This window comes from Gouania willdenowi, chromosome 6 (genome assembly GCF_900634775.1).
Source record: "Gouania willdenowi chromosome 6, fGouWil2.1, whole genome shotgun sequence".
Classification (NCBI taxonomy): Eukaryota; Metazoa; Chordata; class Actinopteri; order Blenniiformes; family Gobiesocidae; genus Gouania; species Gouania willdenowi.
The window spans coordinates 20,161,475-20,183,773 of NC_041049.1; the positions used below are offsets into that span (position 1 = coordinate 20,161,475).

Here is a 22,299-nt window from a genome sequence, read left to right on the forward strand (position 1 = left end):
ATACAACCTTCAATGGAAACACGTTCAATTAAGTTTGTCGACATTTAAAAAATATTACTTTTATTTAGCAAAAAACTGTAATGGAAACACATCTCAATCTGGACATTCCAACTGAGTGACTAGCTTTTTTATTGTCATCAAGTCCATCAAATTCTTACAGAGCTTTAGTGACCATTCAACTGTAAATACATGAAGCTTCAGAATAGAAAAATGACTCTATGACTCTCGCTTACTTCATGGTTCTCTTTCCTCTTCTGTTCTTAGGACTATGATGCAGGCATATATTTACCCCGTACACACACTCACAGTTTGAGTCTAATTGGATGACCCAGAGCCACTGATATAATCTGCTTTGGTGTGAGGCCACAATCTCACCCAAAGCGAGTGGCGGGGCAGCCGTACAGCTCAGTCGGAGGAAGACGAGAGAAGAGAGGGAAGAAAGAAGGTTAAAGAAAAGACAAATAGAAGGCAAACTGGCCTGAGAGGAGGAAGACGAAGGAGAGCTGCAACACAACAACAACGACAAAAACACAAAGTGGCGCCACATTCATTAATTAGAATTTCAAATTGGACAAACTCAAGATGACAGCATTGCGCTTGTCAAATCAGATCATGGCCTGAGAGGGTGGGAGAGAGGGAAGGAGGCATGGAGGCACACAGCTCAGAGCCAAACAGCACTCCACCGCTGAATGGGTGCCAGCTCTCTCTCTCTCTCTCTCTCTCTCTCTCTCTCTCTCTCTCTCTCTCTCTCTCTCTCTCTTCTCCATTTCCTCTGATTGTGCCGGCCGCTTCCCCTCTGTCCCCATGAGAATGTCACAGCTGCCTTAACAAGAAGTGACAATTAAAACATCATCACAGTCTCCAGGCTGAATGGGAGTGGCCTTCAGGGGTCCCTGATCTGTGTGAGGAACAGAGAGAAGGAAGGAGAGTGGAAGATATAGAGAGGAAGTCAGGAATGATGAAAGAAATAGAGGTGCTGGAGGGGGGTATTTATGAGCTGAGATTATTGGAGACACAGAAACACTTTGGCATCACTGCTCTCCTCAAACCAGTAAAGATGAATGAATTAGTCTAGAAGGATTACTGTGATTTCAGGATGTTTTAATTATACTTTTACCATTATGTGCCATCCATCCATCAATCCATCCATCCCTACTAGTATGGACCAAGTCTTTCAATATTCACTCAAAACCATTTTCTCAAGGCCTTGAATTTTCACATAATCTACGATAAAAGTCTAAAAATGTGGTCAAGTAATGTGAATATTATTTATATTGTTACATAAACCATATTTTAATTACTTTCAAAATATTGTTGTTAACTTGTTGTTTGTTATAATATTTTGTTTTACCTCTGAAAGTCATTTGACAGCCATTGTTAAGAGTTAATAGACTGACAGTGCAGCGATTAGCCTCTAGGGTTCATTGTCAATGTTTTAGTGCTTTGTGAGCTTGTTTTGCTTTCTATTAAGTTACAGCAATATTTTGTTCAATTTGGCAAAAAAGGAAACGTGAAAGATGACGAAGATGACTCTTGATTCAGGCTGATTTTTTTAGTAAGGTAGTTACTCTCAAAAGCCAAGTTTCCAATGATACAAACACTTAAAGGAGCATAGGGCAGGATTTGTAAAAAAAATAAACATAAATGTCAAACGATGCTAGTGCGCGTTCTCGACGGCATGGAAATAAACTGGAAATAAAAAAGAATGAGAAGAAGATGGTTTGGAGACTGAAAGCACAGTGAACAAAACTACTGTTCAGTTCCACAGATGTACGCAGAGGCATGTGCACAGGTCTTGCAGTGAACAGTCACATGAATGGCGAGTAAATACCGTAAATAATACTGTAAATATCCAGTCACAGTTGGAGTGCAGATCGGGCACTACACTACATTAAAGTGTTTTACATAGATCAGAAAATACAAATATAAAAAACATTCTCCCTTTCACAAATATATAAAAACTGATTGACAAACTCCTTTATTGTATATATAATATCAACTAAGATTCCTTATTGGTGTAGCTGAGATACATTTAATTTAAAGCCAACACCAGTATCTATCAATCCCCTCAGCTTTAATACCTTTCTTATATTTAGTAAGATTAGATCTCCGTGAGCAGAAGACAGTGTGCACACCTTTGATAGTCTAATCTTCTGTCTGATGATCAGTGAAGAAATACTTCACAGTGAGTAATTGCTCGGGAAACATCAGAGTGGAAGAAAAATGTGACTCTGCAGTGCAACCTGCCGTGAAACATGTCTCGGCGACTCCACCAGTGGCCTACATTAAGAAAGCTTGATGGTGTTTTGGAGTCTTTTTGTGCGATCATGCGTGCGATCTTCCGTGCGTTGGTGTGAACATGTATGCATATTCTGCAAGCCTCCACACCAGCTGTGCCACTGCACTGAAGAAATGAGCTGCCACCAAAATGATCTGTCTTCTAAGAGAGCCAAAATTCATCCAGCACGCCGCTGGGCCATCATCTTATGAACACACACACACACACACACAGAGCTAATGAGGCGTAAATTGAGTGGTGGTCATCGCTGCTGACCTTCTAATTTGGAGCTAGCATTGTGTATGCGGAGCGATGTGTGACTGGATTTGTGCACAAACGGCCAAGTGCTCTCCAGTTTGATGGCTTTCTGTTATGACTGCATTGTGCTGATGGCTTTGGTCGTATTCCAGGTGGTCTGAGTGTGTGTGTCGGTTTTCTTTGTGTGTACTGGAAGACAAAGTGCTTGCACTCCATTGGATTGTCAGGATCATCTTGTGAGATTGTGAACTTCTTGTTGAGATACACTCTTTGGCTATCTTTACCTCTATCATCAATGGTAGATAATGTTTTCCTTAAAAATCATATAATGTAAAATATATTTTGTATAGAACATATTTTGAAAACAAGAATAAGAACGTTTGGTTTAAGCCTTATTTTCAGGACAGAAGACGTCAAACCACAAGGATATTACTTTCAGTTATCCAAGGAAGGCTACAGTAAAGTTTAAAACTTTTGTGTGCAATTTAAAGATGGATAAAGATGACATTATATATGACATATATTTAGGTAAAACTAATTTGTGAGCAGTTTTCACGCTCACAAATTAGTCTAACCACATTTTAACAGCATTTAAAACACTTTCACTCGTGACATAGTTCAGTAAGTGCTGGCTCTAAAGGTGTGGGTGGGGCCTCACGAGTTGAGGGCACTAGAATGGGCATGGGTTCCTTGGGCATTTAAATATTTTCTAAATATTTAGCTTTCCACACATTCAGCATTTAGATTTAAATCCAGCAATTTGATTTCAATTTGCCATTTAGATTTAAATTAAACATTTATAATTATATTTAAATGTAATTTACATTTACCATTTAGATATAAATAAAGCATTTAGATTGATATTTACATTTACATTTAAACTAAGCATTTATAATTTTATTTAACATTTAATTTAAATTCACCATTTAGATATAAATTAAGCATTTAGATTCATATTAACATTTACATTTAAATATAGCATTAAGATGTAAATTTAATATTTAGATTTGATCTTACCATTTTAAATTCAAACTATACATTTAGATTTAAATTTAAAAAGAATTTTTTTTTTAACTTATTATCATATTGTTGATATGTTTTACTTGAATTTATGTCTTAGATGAGAGGAAAAAGAGCTAAATGTGTAAAAGTGAGGTAAATATTGAAAACATATCTGTGACCAAATTCTTACTTTCAGCACCCCATAGAAACATAATAAATCTTTAAAAGAGGCTTTTGTGTAAAATAATCAATAGAACATTTTAATCTAAGCACTGAATTTGGTGGGTATGCGAGACTGGTGGTTTGCCAAGAAAAGGTGATACAGGTAAAAAAAATAATATTGCGGCAGAAGAAATAAGTGATTTTACCAGTCATGAAATCTCAGAAGACCAAAATATTGGCTTTTATTATGTGTGAAATGGCTAATTTCCTATTCTATATATGTCAGGTTACACTTGATGTACTGGCTTTATCACAGGAGACTAACAGCTTACATAGATAAACAAATAGATAAATAAAGTGTATCAATAAACAACATAATGTTAATTTCTGAACTAGAGTCAAATTTTCAATCAAGGCATTAAAGTTTTAGTCTTCTTTTAATACTGAATTCATTAATACACTTTAATATCAGCTCTTAAAACAGAAGAAGCATGAAGCCTGGTATATTGTAAGTAATTTCTGTATTATTGCATGAGACATGTTATTAATTATGTTGGACAGTTGTGTATTTGTTATGAAGGAAGCTTTAAAGGAAGTAAAGTTGGCTGACATCGCCTCAGTTGTTTTGCCTGCAACTTGCTCTTTCCTGCATATTGCAGTAAAAGTTAAGACGATTGCACAATCTTTTCACGTTACAGCCTGCGTACAGTTTGTCTTGCATCGACGCACTCTGATTAATCTTGTCCGTGGATTGTCCGTCCTCCACATCACCGTTACACCAGGTATGTCCAGTTGCTGGTTGTACGTCCACGCTGGAACACAAATAAACACATGACAGTCAAGCCAGTTCATACATCATCTAGTTTTAATTAGTTAAAAAAACAACTTTCACCATGAAAACTTTTCTGATTGCAAGCAAAAACACAAATGAAAAGGGCCAAGATCAAATACCCTTGAGAAAATCTCCAAACTCAGACATGAAGAGAGAGCAACACAACTAAACACAGCAAATAGAAGCATAATAAAAAATCACAACAAAATGTTCCCCAATCCATGACAGCTGTGAAGACAAATCCAATTATTTACATCTTGTGTTGCAAATTTCCTTTAATGGTCGAAGTGAGAAAGTAAATAAACGTCAGAGGGGAAACAAAAGAACACGATTTCTAATTAACTAGAAGAAGGAACAGCACAGAACAGTTTCTAGCGTTTTGTCAATTTTATTGTTCATTAAGCTTTTCCTCCTCCACAAGCCTCCAAATGTTCTTCCTCCTCCTCCTCCTCCTCCTCCTCTTCCTCCTCCTCCTCGCCTCCCACTTGTTCAAGGCTTCTTTTGCTGGCATCTTGGCTTTGAAGATCATAAATGGCTGAGGCAATAACTGGGTTCGTGAAATTACAACAAGCTTAATGAAAGAACTCAGGGGTTTGTTTTGCCACTATCTCCCACTTTCCATGCTCCCCGATTAGACCAGGGATCATCTTTCACTCATTACTTTCTCTTTCTAGCAGCGTCCAGAAGGATGTACACAGTACATACCAGTAGGGATGTCAATCTTTGGGTTCTTAGGATCACGATTCGATTCCGATTCATAGTAAGTAAGTTATTTATTTATAAAGTGCTTTTTGCGGATAAAATCACAAAGTGCTGTACAGAGCTGTGGTGAAAATACAAGTGCAACATCATAATAGAATAATGAAACATGGGTGCATAAACATCTTAAAAGCAGCAATGTTAAAGGATAATAAAAATGTAAAATCCAGTTAACTAAAAGCTTTTCTGAAAAGTGAAGTCTTCAACAGTTTTTTTTAAAAGTGTCCACACATTTAAGCTCCCTGAGAGGCTGGTGCAGGTTATTCCAGAGTCTGGGGGCCACAGCCTGAAACGCCAGGTCTCCTCGGGTTTTAAATTTAGTTTTTGGGATCTTTAGGAGACCCTGGCCTGAAGACAGAAGGCTTCGCCCTGAAGTGTAGGGGCACAACAAGTCCGAGATATATTGAGGGGACTGACCATGTAACGCTCGGAAAGTAAGAACTAAGATTTTGTACTCTATTCGAAACTTAAATGGAAGCCAGTGCAGAGAAGAAAAAATGGGAGTAATGTGGGATGTTCTGGGAGCATCAGTTAAACGTCTGGCAGCAGCGTTCTGTACGATCTGGAGTCTGTTTAAGGTCGACTTATTAAAGCAAGTGAAAAAAAAGCATTACAATAGTCAATGCGAGATGATAAACGCGTATATGACCAGTTCGAGATCTGATTTTGATAACTCTTAGAGTCACGATTTGATTCACAATCGATTCTTGTTTTAACCGATTCTCGATTAAAAAATGTATGCAATGCTTAGTGTGTTAAGGCAAATTATGGCATCATAACAATACAGTTTGCATAAGATCATTTTAAATAAACTGATTCCAATGATGTAATCACACAAAGGCAAACTTACGACAAAATGTAACATTTATTCATGATAAAAAAAATAAAAACTTACGTACTGTAGAAGAAATAACTTGCATAAATTAAATAGCTTACAGTAAATAAAAGCTTAGGCCAGCTGCCCCTTTCTTTCAGAAGTAAGTCTCAACTCTCAGTGACTACAAGAATTGTACAACTGCTTTCATCCTGTACTTTGTCTGTTTTTTTGTTGTTGTTGTGGTTTCGTGTTTCTATTTTCATTGATTGACTTGTAATTCAAAAAATTACATATATATATTAAAAAAAAAAATAATAATAGATTTTTGAAGTTTATTAATCGATTCAGAATTGTGGATGATTAGTATCGCTATCAATTTATTCCCCCACCGCTACATACCAGTTTATTTCTGCCACAAAACATGCGGTAACAGTGCTGTAACACACAACTCAGAGACATGCTCTCTACATACTGTATGTGACAGCACACAGCTCCAGAACGAGTCACCTGTGTGTGTGTTTTTTTTTTTTATCATAATGTATTAATGTGACAGAGGCCAGCCTTCCACTCACCTCCTCAGCCTCCATATGTGCGTCTTTCTCGCACTAATCGAGACGCATCACCTGGCACTTCATTAACGCGCAGGGCCCAAGTCCAACGTGTTAAAATCATAGACTGAACCAATCTGGGTCGGGTTCGGGCAAAGATTTAAAGCTCTAAGTGACACTAAATGTTGTGTTGTAATGTAGTCTTTTCTTGACAAACATCAATGTATTGTTGTTGTGTGTTTTTACGGAAGAGCATGAAAAACTATTTTGAGAAAATACTTAAAAATAGAAGGCAGTTTTTTTTTTTGTTTTTTTTTTACCCCCAATGATATTGAAAATCCAATATGTGCTGCTGTTTTTGGGACATGTTAAAAATAAAACGGCAGTTTTTACGTAGCTAAAGTTGAATTATTTTTTTCATTTTGCACAGATGATTTTTATTTGTGCAATAAATCCAGTGGAGCGTCACATTAAAAGGAGAATTAACGTGTTACTTCCATGGAGATCATGTATAATTGAACCTGAAATTAGGTTGAAGGCGGGGCATCGATATACATAACGTTATCTGTTAATAACGGAAATCAGAAGTTAAGTGGTAACAATATCGAATATTGGCAAAAACTAATATCAAACATCTCTAATTCACAGATGCGGAAGACAAAGACAGAATTTGCATTAAATATCCTGCATTCCAAACATTTAAAGTGTCATCATCAAGTCTTTGTCCAGGCCTGCAATCAAGGACATTTTGAAGCTTTGCACACAGCTAGCATTGTGTGCACACAGCTAGCATTGTGTGTTAGCACAGTTAGCACTGCCCTTTGTGGACATATGCTCTAGTAAACAGAATCAATGTGGCACAACATTACATCGCTACCAAATATGGTTTAAATGGATTTGCTTGATGGAATGTAAAGGTTTTAAAAAGCTGTAGTAATATCACGAGAGAACCTAGAAACATCTGTCTGCAAACATTAGACACACCTCCCACTGAGCTCTGTGTGGAGCACCTGTGTGGGCACAGCCTTTAGGAATAGCTGGCAACAAGGAGCCAAACTCCACACAAACATACTTCTTTGGGTAAAACTTTTCCAACCACAAACTTTGTTGAATTACGTTGCTATTTTTTGTGGTTCATTAATTCTATCTACTTTCATACCCAAGACACAAGGTTGTTGAAGATGGTTAACACACCGTTGGAAGCGTAGGACATAATACTACAACTAAATAGCTACAAGGTGCGTGTTCAAACCACGTTACGACTTTAAGAATCTTAGCCAGAAAACCTGGATAATGTACGAGAACTATAATGATTTAAAAAGTAATAAAACTTTACTAAGTAATAAAATAAGAGTTATGAACAAGCTAAAGGACTGAATGGACAGTTCATTTATTAACACAAAGCAAGCCTTCAGCAGAAGTCATTAGTGTATTTACACCTGTGGCGTTGTGAAGACTGTAAACTGTATTAACAGGGCTTTACTCATTACCTACAGATATGTGACCCACACAATAAACATAACTAATGAGGCTTGCTCTAGTCGCAGTGTAACAAAATTACCAGTAGTGTTATAGTGCATGATGTATTTTGAAGATCAAAGATAATGACATAATTAAATTTTTTCTTATAGTCTTTATTTTGAAAGATGCTTTTCACCCAAATGTATCTCTTCATTTCAAGCCTATTTTATGCCAATCCATAAGAATGAGAACACAGAATCCTGATGGTAACAAATAGAAAGAGTATACAGTATACACAGGAGCTCAATAGATCTCAGGAAACAATGGTTTACAGTATTGAACCAACGTTGTGGTGTCACTTCATAATTGTAAGTGTTTGTGATGAACATACCTGAATATCTGTGAGCTCTTTTGTAATCCTGGAAGTCAACTGCAGGTGTTGATTGTGACTTGGAATTTGCAAATCCTGCAGCACAAAATGTCAACGTCATTCTTGTCATTGCAATGCAAGTAAATGCAGTATATGGACACAAAAACGCTAGTTGGCCAAATGTGTTTTTCAGAGTGAGGGCCCCGGTCTTGTCACAAGTAAAGCCAATATACACTTTTGTATTGATACAACATGAAAAACAGTTGAAAAAATAAACAAAAAAATCACACCTGAGGGCCATTGAACACCAGTTCGAGAACCAGCAGTAGATGCAAGAAAAACACAATAGAAATGCATGATGTGGTTCCAAAATATGTAAGCGGAGGATTTAGTCCATGTCAAATACTGTAGTTATTTCCATTAAATTTTCAGTGAAAAACTAGCAACTGGCAAATTAACCTCAATTTTAAATGATCATTGACACATTTTTCAATTTTTCTACACTTGCTAGACCTCCGCTCACCTGTTTTCTAGGGATAAATAATGTGCAAATGTGTAATACTGTCCAAAAACATACATATGTGGTAATTTAATGTCATATTGGGCCTTGATTTTAAATTGAAAAACATGCTAAAAATAAATAAACACAATGGTTCATATTCCCAACTGCTTTTTGATTGTACTTTTGTAGATTTACGAGTTTATACTGAATACTTGTATTTTTATGGATATGTATACATATTTAATTTCTTATGTTTATATAATTCTTATTAGGTCTTCATGTCTACATTTTGATCATTGTATGTATCGTGTCTTGTGTTTCTTATTTCACCCTGCTTTAAATTCTTCACTAGGGAGCTACTGTAACGGAAGTGATTTATCCACGGAAATATCCAAATATTTCTGATGCTGATTTTGCTTTTTCTTTTCAGAATGTGTATTCTGAGGGCTACAGGGAGTGTGTACCCCATGGTGAGACATCTCACTCATATTACTCATAGAACCGGGGTTATATACATAACCTAAAGGTTTTTTTTGTCCATATTAAGATGGAAAATTGGAGGCCCAAGAGGAGTGGAAAGGTTGGCTGTTGGTGAAACTGTGATCTGTCTGAATACTTTCATTAAATATATACTGTATGTTTAAGAAATGTCATTGTTTTTATTTTACATGCTTTATGTTGGTGGAAAAAAAACATTTTTTTTTTGGTTAGATCAAAAAATAATGAACACAGAGCGATGCATTAATACTATGAAACAACAACAGATCAAGGTTTTTGAACATTCAGTAACTGAAATAAGTAAAGAGGGATAGTCCCACAACTTCTATAATTTACTATTAGTGGAACCAAACATATCTTAAATTAGATCATACATTTACATAATTAAATTATATATTATGTTACAATGTCCCAGATACTTACTTCCCCCATGTAGACAATGCGTCCTATAGGACACACTGTGACAGCAGTGCCAGAGCCAAACATCTCTTTAACCCTTTGCTGTTCCAGGGCTGAGCAAAGTTGACTCATTGTGAGATAACGCTCAGTCACTTTGAACTCGCCCTGCAAAAAAGATGGCATTCATTTCACTTGATTTTGTAACTTTGCATGTTGGGTCATTTTTACAGGTTGCTGCTTGACTGCTATGAAAAAATCAAGAATTCTAAGTATGTTCTATATTCATTATCTTTGGTTATATTATATACAGTTTCAAACATGATCTATTAATTGAAATATTAGAATATAATATCCTTTTTTGTATGTTCTTGGATTTGAATGAGTCTGATTTACCCATCCTGTGGTCAGTTCTAGGATGCTCTGTCGAGTAACACCAGGAAGAATGAGACCATCTAGAGGCGGAGTTGCAAGTTCTTCGTCTGAACAAAATAGATGTTTAAATAATTGTATTAATCATGGAGAAGTAGTTTTCAGTATATTTAAACTGTAATGAAGCTGTTCTGCCAGAAGAGGTCAGGCTTGTCAAAGAATTAACTAAATTACCAATTGATAATTATAACAGACAAACCTCCATCTTCATTGATCCAATGTAAGAAGATGTTCATAGTTCCACCTTCAGTAATCTGATTATCATCTCCATACAGCCAAAGAACCTGCTGACACCCATAATTCATTGCTTCATACAGGGCAAACAGAGAACATCCGTAGTTTCTGTAAAATTCAAACACAAAAATGACTTTAGTTTGTATTCTTATGAGCTGTATATAATACTGCTGAGTGCACTAGATTGATAAAGACATAAAAAATAAAAAAATAACTCCTAATTCTTCCTACCCTCCTATCTTACAGTCTCCTGTGCCTCCTCTCCAGGCTCGGATGTTCTTTGGATCAGCCCACAGAGAGAGTGTCTCAGTGTTGGTGTTGAAGTAGGAGCCAGCTTGGCACAAAAGGACATACAGCAATGCTTGGGATGGCTTCTTCACACCCAGAGAGGGCTTGTAAAGACACACAAGATAAGACATTATTTATGCTGAAAATGATTAAACCTGCAACAGCAGCTGTTAAACACTTTACACTCCTTCACCTCAGTGCTTATAAATGTTGGTCTGACATATAGACTGGCTGAGTCTGAGTGTGGAACCCAGTCCTGGTCCAGCTCGATCAGCCTCCTGATACACTCTAGGAGCTCTGACTTATCAAAGGCCTACAGGATTGAGACGGACAAACAAAGCCAGATAAGAGGAGTTTAATAAAAACAGCCTTTTATTAAATTATTGTTTTCATTCATTCGTTAACCACTCACAGGGAGACAAGCTCTCTTTGCAGAAAGACAAAATAACATGAAAGAGGAACTTTTTATAATCTTGTTAAAAACAAAAAAAACAATGTCTTATAGATTGAAATAATCCACACTGCTTTTATTCTTTGATGTCTATATTAAAATGTGAGTATTAGGTTTGATTAATTTACAAAAAGTCGTAAAAAAGTGTAAAAGAAGATTAAAGAAAATATTAAAACTATTATCTGAGGCTATTGAATTTTTTTTTTTTTTTTTTTTTTTTTTTAAATCTGACGATGGTGTGTTTCATGTACCTGTATGCCATAGTGCAGTGATGAGCAAGCAGGGTGGAGGGACAGGTCCCCAAAGGGCTTGATGAGTGGAGCCTTCCAGCCCTCGTTCAGACTCCACTCTATGACCAGCATGTGGTCAGTGAACACGGTCCCAAACTCAGCCACATCCGGTTTTATGCTTAGGCAAGAGGACAGCTGGACAAGCAGATCAGCTGCCTGCCCAAATACACAAATGAATAAATTAAAAAATAAATAAAGGAGAGAAAATACTTGTTTGTGATCACACCTCCTTTCTGGTACTGAGAGCTCTGTATCACTTCTGTGAAGTGAACCTCTTAAAACAATCTGTAAATATACTGTATATACCAACAAATCAACAGGCCAACCAACAAATCAACAGGCCAACCAACCAATCAACCAAACAACCAACATACTGATCAGCAGGCCAGCCAGTCAACCAACCAACCAACCAACCAACCAAACAAACAAACAAGCAAACTGATCAGCAGGCCAGCTAGTCAACCAACCAACCAACCAACCAACCAACCAACCAACCAACAAACAAACAAACAAACAAACAAACAAACAAACTGATCAGCAGGCCAGCCAGCCAACTACCCAAACAACAGAACAACCAACCATCCAACAGATCAACAAGCCAACCAACCAATCAACCAAACAACCAACATACTGATCAGCAGGCCAGCCAGTCAACCAACCAACCAACCAACCAACAAACAAACAAACAAACAAACAAACAAACTGATCAGCTGGCCAGCCAGTCAACCACCCAAACAAAAGACCAACCAACCAACCAAACAAACAAACAAACTGATCAGCAGGCCAGCTAGTCAACCAACCAACCAACCAACCAACCAACCAACCAACCAACAAACAAACAAACAAACAAACAAACAAACAAACTGATCAGCAGGCCAGCCAGCCAACTACCCAAACAACAGAACAACCAACCATCCAACAGATCAACAAGCCAACCAACCAATGAACAAACTGATCAGGAGACCATCCAGTCAACCAACCAAACAACCAACCAAACAGCAGACAACAGACCAACCAACCATCCAACAGATCAACAGGCAAACCAACCAACCAACCAACCCAGGTTCCTGGTCAACCCCGGCAAATTGTCCAAATAAATAAACAAATAAAGCTGTGGTGTCACAGTATCAGTTTATCGAAACACTTTTGCTAAATTAATGACAAATTTGGGAAATTATTTTGAAAAAGAAATGTATTTTATCAACAGCTATAATGGAAATTTCATCCTAAATGGACACCTCTCGTTGACCAACAACTGCGAAGTGACTGGGATTATACAGGACTAGGATTAGACAGTGAGTTCATCTCTTCCCTTCCTTTGTAGTGAAGTTTGCTTGCACTATAATCCCAGATTACAATCTTGGGAAAGTGGTGAGTTTCCAAAAGACATGGGCTGTATGGATCCAAGTATTGAAGTTATTACACAGATATTATAACACAGTATGTGTTTTTATACTTTTGATGCATTTAAGATTTCCTTTTTAAGTGCATTGTTTCTTAATAATTACTCTTGTCTAAATGAAGTTTAAATACATATCAAAGTCATATTTTTTTATACTTGCAATTGTTTTTTTTATTTTCTGTGATGCCACATTATTAAATATGAAGTAATGTCAGCACTCTGATAATTTTCACACATTTTTCATATTTTTCACATATATCATGGTTTTTTTCAGAGGTATACAATTTGGACATTTACAGTACAGGGCCGTAGATTTTAGTCCACTGAAATCTTATTCACTCCCACCTGCTTCTCTTAGTTCACACACTGTTCACGTGGTATTTGCCTGAGATTAGGAGGCTATAAATATAAACAGGCCTTCTTGTGAATATGTGATTAGTTATAGGCAAGAAAACAGTTGTGATAGGGCTCTAAATCAAAGCATTTCCATTTCCAAACTAAATCAGTCCTGTTACATATAATCTGTGTTGCCTCTCTCCTTTATAAATATAGGGCTTTCCAAATGTTGTGGCTCACTCTTTTAATCCTTAAAGCATGCTACCTGCTGTTCAAGTGTTCAACGTCAGAAAACAAGCAAAGCTGCAGGAGCTTGGCATGAGCATTCTGACCTCCACCTCTCACAGGGATGACACCATTGTTTTCAAGATAACGTTCAACTGAAGCAAAACTTTTCCATTCAAGTATAGACTTTGTTCTTCAGGTTCAGGTATTACTGGGATTAGTAATTCAACGCCTCTTAAAGTCACAGTAGGAAAGCTGAAAGGAAGGCCAGCCACTGTTTCTCTTGGGAACATGAAGACAAGGAGTGTTGGAATACTTTCTACGTCGAGCAACGAGAAGCATTTTTAGGTGTGGGGAAGCGAGGGAGTCACCAAGATGCTACAGTTGGAGCAACTACTGAGGGTATGTTGCTGATGGAACAGACCACAGGGACACATACACACTTATTTCATCACCTTGAAGCTTGGGCTGGTTTCACTCATTGGGAAAGTTGACATCGAGCTGCTTTCTTAGACACATTTGGATAAATTGAAAGCATAGGATGATGGAGAACAGTTTATTAAGCACCCTTTTACAATAGTTTTCCAAAATGATTTGAACCACTTGTATTAAAGGGTGACACTTTACAGAAGGCTGACATTACGCTGTCATTATTATGACTTGACACATAAATAAGGTGTCATGAAGACTGTCATTAGGTGTTGTTCGTTAACCTAACCTTAAAACTTAGTTACCCTAACCCTTCCTAACCTCACTAGATCCCTGTACCTTACCCAAAAAATGCCAACATAGCTCCAAAGGTGCCAAAATTTACTGAACAACACTTAATGACAGCCTTCATGACACCTTATTCTAGCTAATGACAGCGTAATGTCAGCCTTTTGTATAAAACTTCAAGTAAAGTGTTACCCATTAAAGTTAGCCTAAGGAAGTACCTTTGCATTCAATAAATCTATGATATTGTACATGTTATTATTTGTCTATAAATACATATTTTGTCTAAAAAATTGTCTTGCAAATAACGTAATACAATATAAAAGTATTCCACAGGAGTAACAACAGCACATGCCCAGACCTTAGCGTTGACTTAGAACTGAAAAGGACAATCCAATGTAATCCATGTGCATCACTAATCCATATGCTTTTATGTAGACCACATTGTCTATTGTGTGTACTTAGTGGCAGATTAAAAACACATTGTGTTTTATCATTGAGGTGTAAATTACCTTCAGAGCAGGAGAGACGTCTGAGCCTGGATGGCAGGGATGCGAGTGACAGGTGCAGCTTCACACATGGCTCAATAAACTGCTTATGGGCTGCTCAGGGTGAGGCCTGCTGTCTCACCACTCACCACACCAACAAGCAGAGGTTATAAACCAAGCTTCTAAATGGGGCAGTCATGGGGACATGGCAGTAAAGAATAAGGTTTGAGAACAAAAGCATGACGTGTGTACAGCTAGTGCAATCCTACAAGCCTCAAAACCATGTAAAAAAGTTGCGAGGTTACAAATGGCTCCATGGCTGTTCTTTTTTTTTTTTTTTTTTTTTTTGCTGTTTAGAAATAAAAGGTAAGCACACAATGTATTATCATTTTCTGCTGTGCTGCTGATTCATTAGATGAGTTATGGCCTTATGGGTGCACCTACCTTTGTGATGAGTGGCTAAATTGGCGCTGGTTTTGCGCTGTCCTTGGTGCTGAAACATGGCAGATTTTGACAGCTGTCACTCTCACTGAGTGAGAGTTGGATGTGCTCCCTGACGGGCGATTGTCTGCGCTTCCTTAATGCTGAGTCATCGTTCTTTTATTAAACATTCAGGGTGATTGGTTGTTTGTGTTCATGTGATATTTTTGGCCCATTTAGTGAGCAAAAGCGCTTTAAAAAAAATTATTCCCGTGACATTTTTCCCGAAACAACACCCGGTGTCACATACTGAGTTTACCTCCATACTGAGATTATAACCCTAACCCTAACCTAATCCAATAAACAAATAAAACATGTGCCCGTTCACTTTGAAAATAAAAATAAATTAAAAAAAAAAAAAATTAAGCACTGACCATTTAAATTTTAGGCGACCCAACATGGGGTCATAATCCCAAGGTTGAAAAACACTGTTCTAAGGTGAGAAAGCTGGAAGGACAACAAGGACGGAGCCGAAAGTCATTATTTATCTAACAATAAACATTTGTGTTAAAGTTTAAACTTTAGGTACAAGTTCAGAAAAAAAAAAAAAACGAATCTATTACACGAATGTAAAATATTAACTAAAACTGTATTTCAACTATCAATGTTTTTCTTGTGAAATATATTATGTATGTATGAATGTAATTTTATTTCCATTTTTGTTCACGTCATCATGAAAAACTGCAGCAGACTTTAATATTATTCTCTGTGCAGTGTGGCGTTCCGGCCGCTAGGAGGAGCCGCTGCGTCACTTTGGACGTGAACTTCTCACGGATTTAAAACACGTTGTCCCTCGTGCACTCATTTTAACATACCGTGTCCGGTACTTTCAACAAACGTCAGCTCGGTGGACAAATAAGGTAATAAAAACACCTAAACTGTATGTGAATTGTAGATTATGGCCAAATTTGTACACTAGAGTGTGTGTGTTAAATGAGTGGACTTGGCTTCAACGTTTGTTTGCAATTTTATGGTTAATATTCCTTTTAAAGCAATAATGAATTAACACAAAGGTATTCCCGTAGAAGCCTTGACAAAAACAATATATAGAATTGGTCAAAATACAAAACTGTTTTTAAATTTAGGATTTATAAATTTTGGACAAAGTTTATCCTCACTTCTCAATATAATAAAACTGAAAATTTTGGCTTTTTTGTTGTTTTTTTTATTTTTTATTGCTGAATGATTTCAAGCATGCAACTTGGTAAGTTGTTGATTACCACTAATTAGAGTCAGGTGTGTGTTGAGCAGGCAGACGATTGACAAAACATTGACAATACTTGGGACTTTGAGTTTTATTTATTTTTTTATTTTTAATCTGACATTTTTCTTTTAATTTCTCAAAGAACTTTACATTGTTTTCCAGGTTATTGCATGCATACTTTAAATAAGTAGTCTTGACAGGGGAGGAAAAAAAAGGGGGAAAATGCTGAAAAACCATGTTTATAATATTAAACTTTTTGTAACCTGTAATCACAGCAGGAGAAAACAAAGGGGGAACCCTGACAAGGTCACTAATCTGTCACAAAATAACTATTCCCCCATTTCAAATTTTAATATGTAATTTTAACAGTACACATTTTGTTTTTAGACTGTGAGATGAATCATGAACGTTATCTATACTAGTGATGGACCAATACATCGGCCCAATTTTGAGTTTTTTACGTGTGTTGGCAAGTTCTCCGATCCACATTATTTACAGAAAGCAGAAACATTTTTTACTTGTTCTACATCATCTGTTTTTATTATTTGTTAAATGTTTTTTACTTGTTGTCATGCTACCTCACCTTTGTTCATTTCAATAAATGTTCCTCATTGTGTAATTTTTGTGATGTAAATCGAGGGAGCAAAAGTAGCATCGGCTCCAAATATCGGCTCAAGAAAAGCGGCAGTACGTATCGGTCATCGGCTAAGGCTGATGGGAAAAAATCGGTATCGGCATCGGCCCTAAAAAACCCATATTGGTCAATCCCTAATCAATACCAGTGGTTCTCAAACTTATTTGGCACAAGTAACTCTTTCTCTTATTTTTGAATCCAAGTACCACTTTGTCTGACTTCAACATTTTGCTCAGAATTCTATTAAAAAAAGAACTGTATACCATAATGATGGAATGAATTAGGGACAAAACACATTTGAAAGAATCCTATTGTAAAAAAGTGGAATAAAACCGCATTACTATTTGTCTCCTGAATGAATATATTACTATAGTTTTTTATCGTTTCTGGTTGTCTTCCACCTGGTGAGGGACAAAGACTCAGCGTTGTATTTCCAGTTCATGTTTTAATCAAGATAATTTCTCTTATCATTGTTAGGATAATAATTTTCAACTAAAAATAAACATTATAGAACCCCATATTTTTAACATTTTTGTTTGTTAATTTTCCACTTTCTTTCTCTCAAGTACTCCCTGTATTTCTGATTCAACTGACTTGGTGACAGTCCAATACGTAATTGATGTCAACATTCAACATCTGATGAGTTTAACTATCTTTTACAACCACTATGCATGCTTTAGTTCTTGCATGCTTTGGCTGACCTTGGCCTTCGGCAGAGCTTAAAGAATTTTTTTAATCATTTAATGTTTTAGTGGTGGTGTCTTATTGTTGCTAAATGTCTTTATGCTTTATGGTGTTATTTGCTCTCTTCACTGTCAAGCACTTTGGTGTGCCACTGGCTGTTTTAATGTTTGATGTGTTAGATAAATAAAGGCTGTGGCTATTCATACAGAAACGTATCAATAGACTTCTAGTCTATTCATACGGAACGCCCCTCATTGGCCAGTTTAGGTGACGTGATAGGTGCACCGCGTGACCTAAAGTTTTGTCAGTTTTATTTTTGCTCATATTTATTTTAAGCTACCAAGCTAACCCTTTTATTTTAGCCCTAATCCTATCCCTAACCCAGGAAATCCCCTAAAATGTTTTTTTTTTTGTTTATTTATTTTTAAAGGTGGAATTTGCCATGTTAAATATGTTAAAATGAAAAAATATATATGACAACAGTGGGATTCGTACCCACGTTAGCGGATGGATTGGCCTAGACTACTCGGAAAATGTACCGATTGTCCTATAGGCTATTGATACGTTTCTGTATCAATAGACACTTAAAAAAATAAAACTGACATTGACAACAAATAAAAAAAACATTGTATTCATTATATTGCTTTTTAACTAAAACAAACCCCATATTTTTAACGTTTTTGTTTGTTAATTTTCCACTTTATCTCCTGTAGTGCCATTGCGTACCCCCAAAAGAGAAACACTGATCTCTAAATTTAAATGTCTATTTTCACTCAATTGAGAAATAAGTCCATGTGTTTCCATTTTAAAATGTTTCTGTTGTCTGTATTTGAGTGAACTCCACTCATCATTAATCAATTTCTGCTTATTTTCGCCATAGACTTCAGCCTTCCCTCTCACCACAAGGCCAGCACTGCTACAGCGTCATCAGCAGCATGGACTATTGTACGCCTCAGCCTTCCCGACGTCACAACCCTGTAGACAGCATCTGCCGAAAACTACAGACTATCCAGTGGCAGGGTGACCGAGAACCCAACTCACCTTTCCGGATCCCCAAACTCTGTACCAACAGCTACGACAGCCCTCAGAGCGGAATCAGGCGCAACCTGGAGGCCATTCTGAAGAAAGGGGCTTTGTACAGAGAGGAGGGGGAGCAAAGGAAGGAGAAGGGAATGGAAATGCCAGCGTCTGCCACTTCCCATAAGAGCAGCTTGTGTCCCTCAACTCCTCCGTCCATTGTGTCCACTCCCGTGTGCAACTCTACCACATCAGCGAATGTCACATACACTGTCACTAGCACTCTAGGAGAGAGGAGAGGTGCAGATGGGAGAAGTGATTTAAGCCAAACAAAAACATGGCAGAGGTATTGCTCGACACCCACATGTCAGCCAAAGGACTCTCCATATTTCACGTTCACAAAAGGACTACAGTCAATGGAGCCGAAGAGCGAGAAGATGCCAAGTGGCAAGTCACGTCTGTCTCGTACTTTCACTCCAAGTCGCAGTACGTTGTCATACAACCTGAATTTCTGCTCTGCAGACGGATTAATCTCAGAGTGGGACCTGCCCTACCCAGCTCTGGTTGTTAAAAGCCTGTCGTTGGAAGATGGAGGTAGGATCCAAACATCTTTCACTAATTCTTGAAGCTGAAGAGAGAACACTAAGATTTATTGAAAAAAACATCAGGGTTACCATAATTATCTTTGCTTTAATGTTACAGTTACTATCACAAAACAAGCATTAACATTCTATGAGTTTTGAAAAATGGATTAAATGGAATTAAATTAAAATAAGATCAAAATAAATCTGCATTTTGGGAACGACTGCTCTAAACCATACAACATGGCTCCTCTGACTACCATCTACACCTTTCCTTTCATTCGTGCTGATACTCTTTAATCACACGTCACACCAACACTTTTCTCCCCCGTTCCTTCATCTCTTTTCCACACTCTTCATTGTTTTGAACTGTTGACCCCAAGTACTTAAAATCCTCCACCGTCTTTATCTCTACTCCAGTCCCTGTAACATCACCGCTCCACTTGGGTTCCTCCACCTGCTCCCTGCGCTAACTACAGATCACAATGTCATCTGCAAACATCATAGTCCATGGAGCGTCCTGTCTAACCTCATCTGTCAGTCTGTCCATCATCATCGCAACAAGAAGGGGCCCAAAGCTGATCCTTGATGCAGTCCCTCCTCCACCTTGAACTCCTGTCACACCTACAGCACATCTCACCACTATATAGCGCTCATCCATGCCCTGCTCCACTCTAACATACTTCTCTGTTACTACAGAGTTCCTCTCTCTGGGCACTCTGTCATAAGCTTTCTCTAGATCTACAAAGACACAATGTAGCTCCCTCTGACCTTATCTGTACTTCTCTGTCAATATCCTCAAAGCAAACACTGCATCTGTTGTACTCTTTCTGGGCATAAAACCATACTGCTGCTCACTAATGCTCACTGCTACCCTAACTGGGGGTTTCCACTGGATACGTCTCCACTGCGCCACGGCACAGATCTGGTTTTTCCCCCGCTGTCAGCCGTAATCCCCACCGGTTGCGTTTTCAGTGCGCCACGGTGCACTCCAGTTGGACGACTGTGACGTCACGAGACAGAGCAGTTCTCACGATATTTATATAATTATGCGAGAACGCAGTTAAAGGTATGTGTTATGAACGCAACAATATACAGATAAACAGTGTTCCTAACGAAGGAGTACAAGAAGGTTGGACTCTGGATTTGTCATAGCCACATTTTTTAGCAACAGCCAACAGAGAAAAGGTAAAACTGCACCATTAAAACATGAACTAAATCAAAGTTTCTGCAGTTTACAGTGCAGTTACAGTATGAGAAGAAATAATATAGTGAATGTGATTTTGTTTTTACACATTTTGACGTTCTGAAGTGTTTTATTTTGAAAAGTAATCTGATATTTCATTGCGGAATACGAGCTTAATTTCCTGTTTAGCTTCCTTTGCTCTGTACTGATTTATGTGTCGTGCTCCGGTGTCCGCAAGAAATAGAAGCGCTGCGTATATCGGGCGGAAGGCACTGGACTAACGCAGCTGGGAAGGAGCAGACACACACTGCAGCGGACCCGGTGGAAATTAACAGATTAAAGTGGAAACCTATCAGCTCCGGTGACGCGGCAGTGACGTAACGCAGCGGAGCTGCATCCAGTGGGAATTGGGGGTTCGTCGAGCTTCAACTTCTTTCCCATAACATAATTGAATGACTCCTCAACTTTATTTCTCTGTAGTTGCCACAACTCTGCACGTCTCTTTTGTTCTAAAAAATGAGCATCAGCCCTCTTTTCCTCCATTCCCCAGACATCTTCTGTCTAAGACCTTGTTGGACAACATTGTAAAACTCTACTGCCACCTCTCCTAAAACTTCCATACCTCCACAGGTATTTTACCAGGATCAACTGCCTTTCCACTCTTCATCCTCTTTAATGCCTGCCTCACTTCAGCTTTACTAATCTGTGTTACTTATCCTTCAGCACAACAATCCCCTCACATACTCTTCATTTTCCTCATTCATCAGCTCTCCAAAATACTTTATCACACGTCTGGCCTCTCCTTCTCTTCTAGCTCACAGACATGTGGGGCATAACCATCAACAACATTTGGCATCAAACTTTCAATTTCTAGGTTCAAACATCACACATTCCTAACAAACTGCTCCTTCAAGATAAGGACCGAGATGAGGCTCCTAGCCTTGCTACCTTTCCACCTGGTCTCCTTGACACAGAATGTCCACCTTCCTCCTCTGTAACATCAACCCACTCTCTTAGGTTTCCCTGTCATCATCCCTACTCTCAGTCCCAGACTCTTGCTTTTCCTCTTCTCTTTGCCGAATGCGCCTTTCTCTTCTACTTTTTGGCCAACAGTAGTCCGATTTCCACTGGTACCCTCTTAGTCAGGGGTGGCCAATCCTTGTCCTCAAGAGCCACTATCTAGCGTGTTTTAGATGTTTCCTTCTTCCAACACACCTGATTCAAATTATTAACTCATCATCAAGCTCTGCAGAAGCCTGATAACGATCCTTGTCATTTCAATCAGGTGTGTTGAAAGAGGGAAACGACTAAAACATGCTGGACAGTGGCTCTTGAGGACCAGGATTGGCCACCCCTGCTGTAGGTCAACAGTGCCGATGTTGGGTGTGAAGAACCCAGGCCTCAAACAATCCAGTATGGAAGTCATTTGATTTGCATGTTCAATTTGGCATAGGTTTTACATTTGATTCCCGACACAACCCTTTGCATTTATCTGGGCTTGGGATCGGCACAAGGCAAACACAGGCTTGTGCCTCCTTAAGGCTGCAAAAACAATATTGTAGTTTAGGACTAAAAGCAAGCATTTAATTTCAAACAATTGCCATTAAAAAAAAATAATACAGATTGAACTCAGTTCCTCTTTTTTGCTAAATCCATTGCAAGAAATACAGAATTGGATAAAAGACAAAGTATTTTGGAACATAAAATTACTATCTATTTATTATATTTTGTCAAATTTGACTAAATATCACTACCCTGATGTTTGAGGCT

General features: G+C 37.9%; 2 protein-coding genes across 11 annotated transcripts in view; one reads left to right on the forward strand and one right to left on the reverse strand.

Annotated features, from left to right (window-relative positions):
* Nucleotides 1-4,398: 4,398 nt before the first annotated feature.
* On the reverse strand, nucleotides 4,399-15,488 carry bcat1 (branched chain amino-acid transaminase 1, cytosolic). Its single transcript, XM_028450905.1, is given in 10 exon segments — nucleotides 4,399-4,512; nucleotides 8,509-8,583; nucleotides 9,911-10,051; nucleotides 10,280-10,365; nucleotides 10,515-10,657; nucleotides 10,781-10,941; nucleotides 11,031-11,150; nucleotides 11,250-11,309; nucleotides 11,465-11,734; nucleotides 15,483-15,488. Coding segments are annotated over 10 exon segments (1,101 nt in total). The 3' UTR covers nucleotides 4,399-4,473.
* A 461-nt stretch (nucleotides 15,489-15,949) lies between these two features.
* Nucleotides 15,950-22,299, forward strand: part of lrmp (lymphoid-restricted membrane protein) — a 36,512-nt gene continuing 30,162 nt past the window's right edge. For 9 of the 10 annotated variants that reach the window (XM_028448919.1, XM_028448922.1, XM_028448926.1 and 6 more), the window contains exons 1-2: nucleotides 15,950-16,083; nucleotides 18,626-19,356. In XM_028448919.1, the coding sequence (XP_028304720.1) occupies nucleotides 18,681-19,356 (676 nt within the window). In that variant the 5' untranslated portion in view covers nucleotides 15,950-16,083; nucleotides 18,626-18,680. The remainder of the gene's footprint in view (nucleotides 16,084-18,625; nucleotides 19,357-22,299) is intronic. The other variant, XM_028448923.1, reaches the window with a different exon arrangement.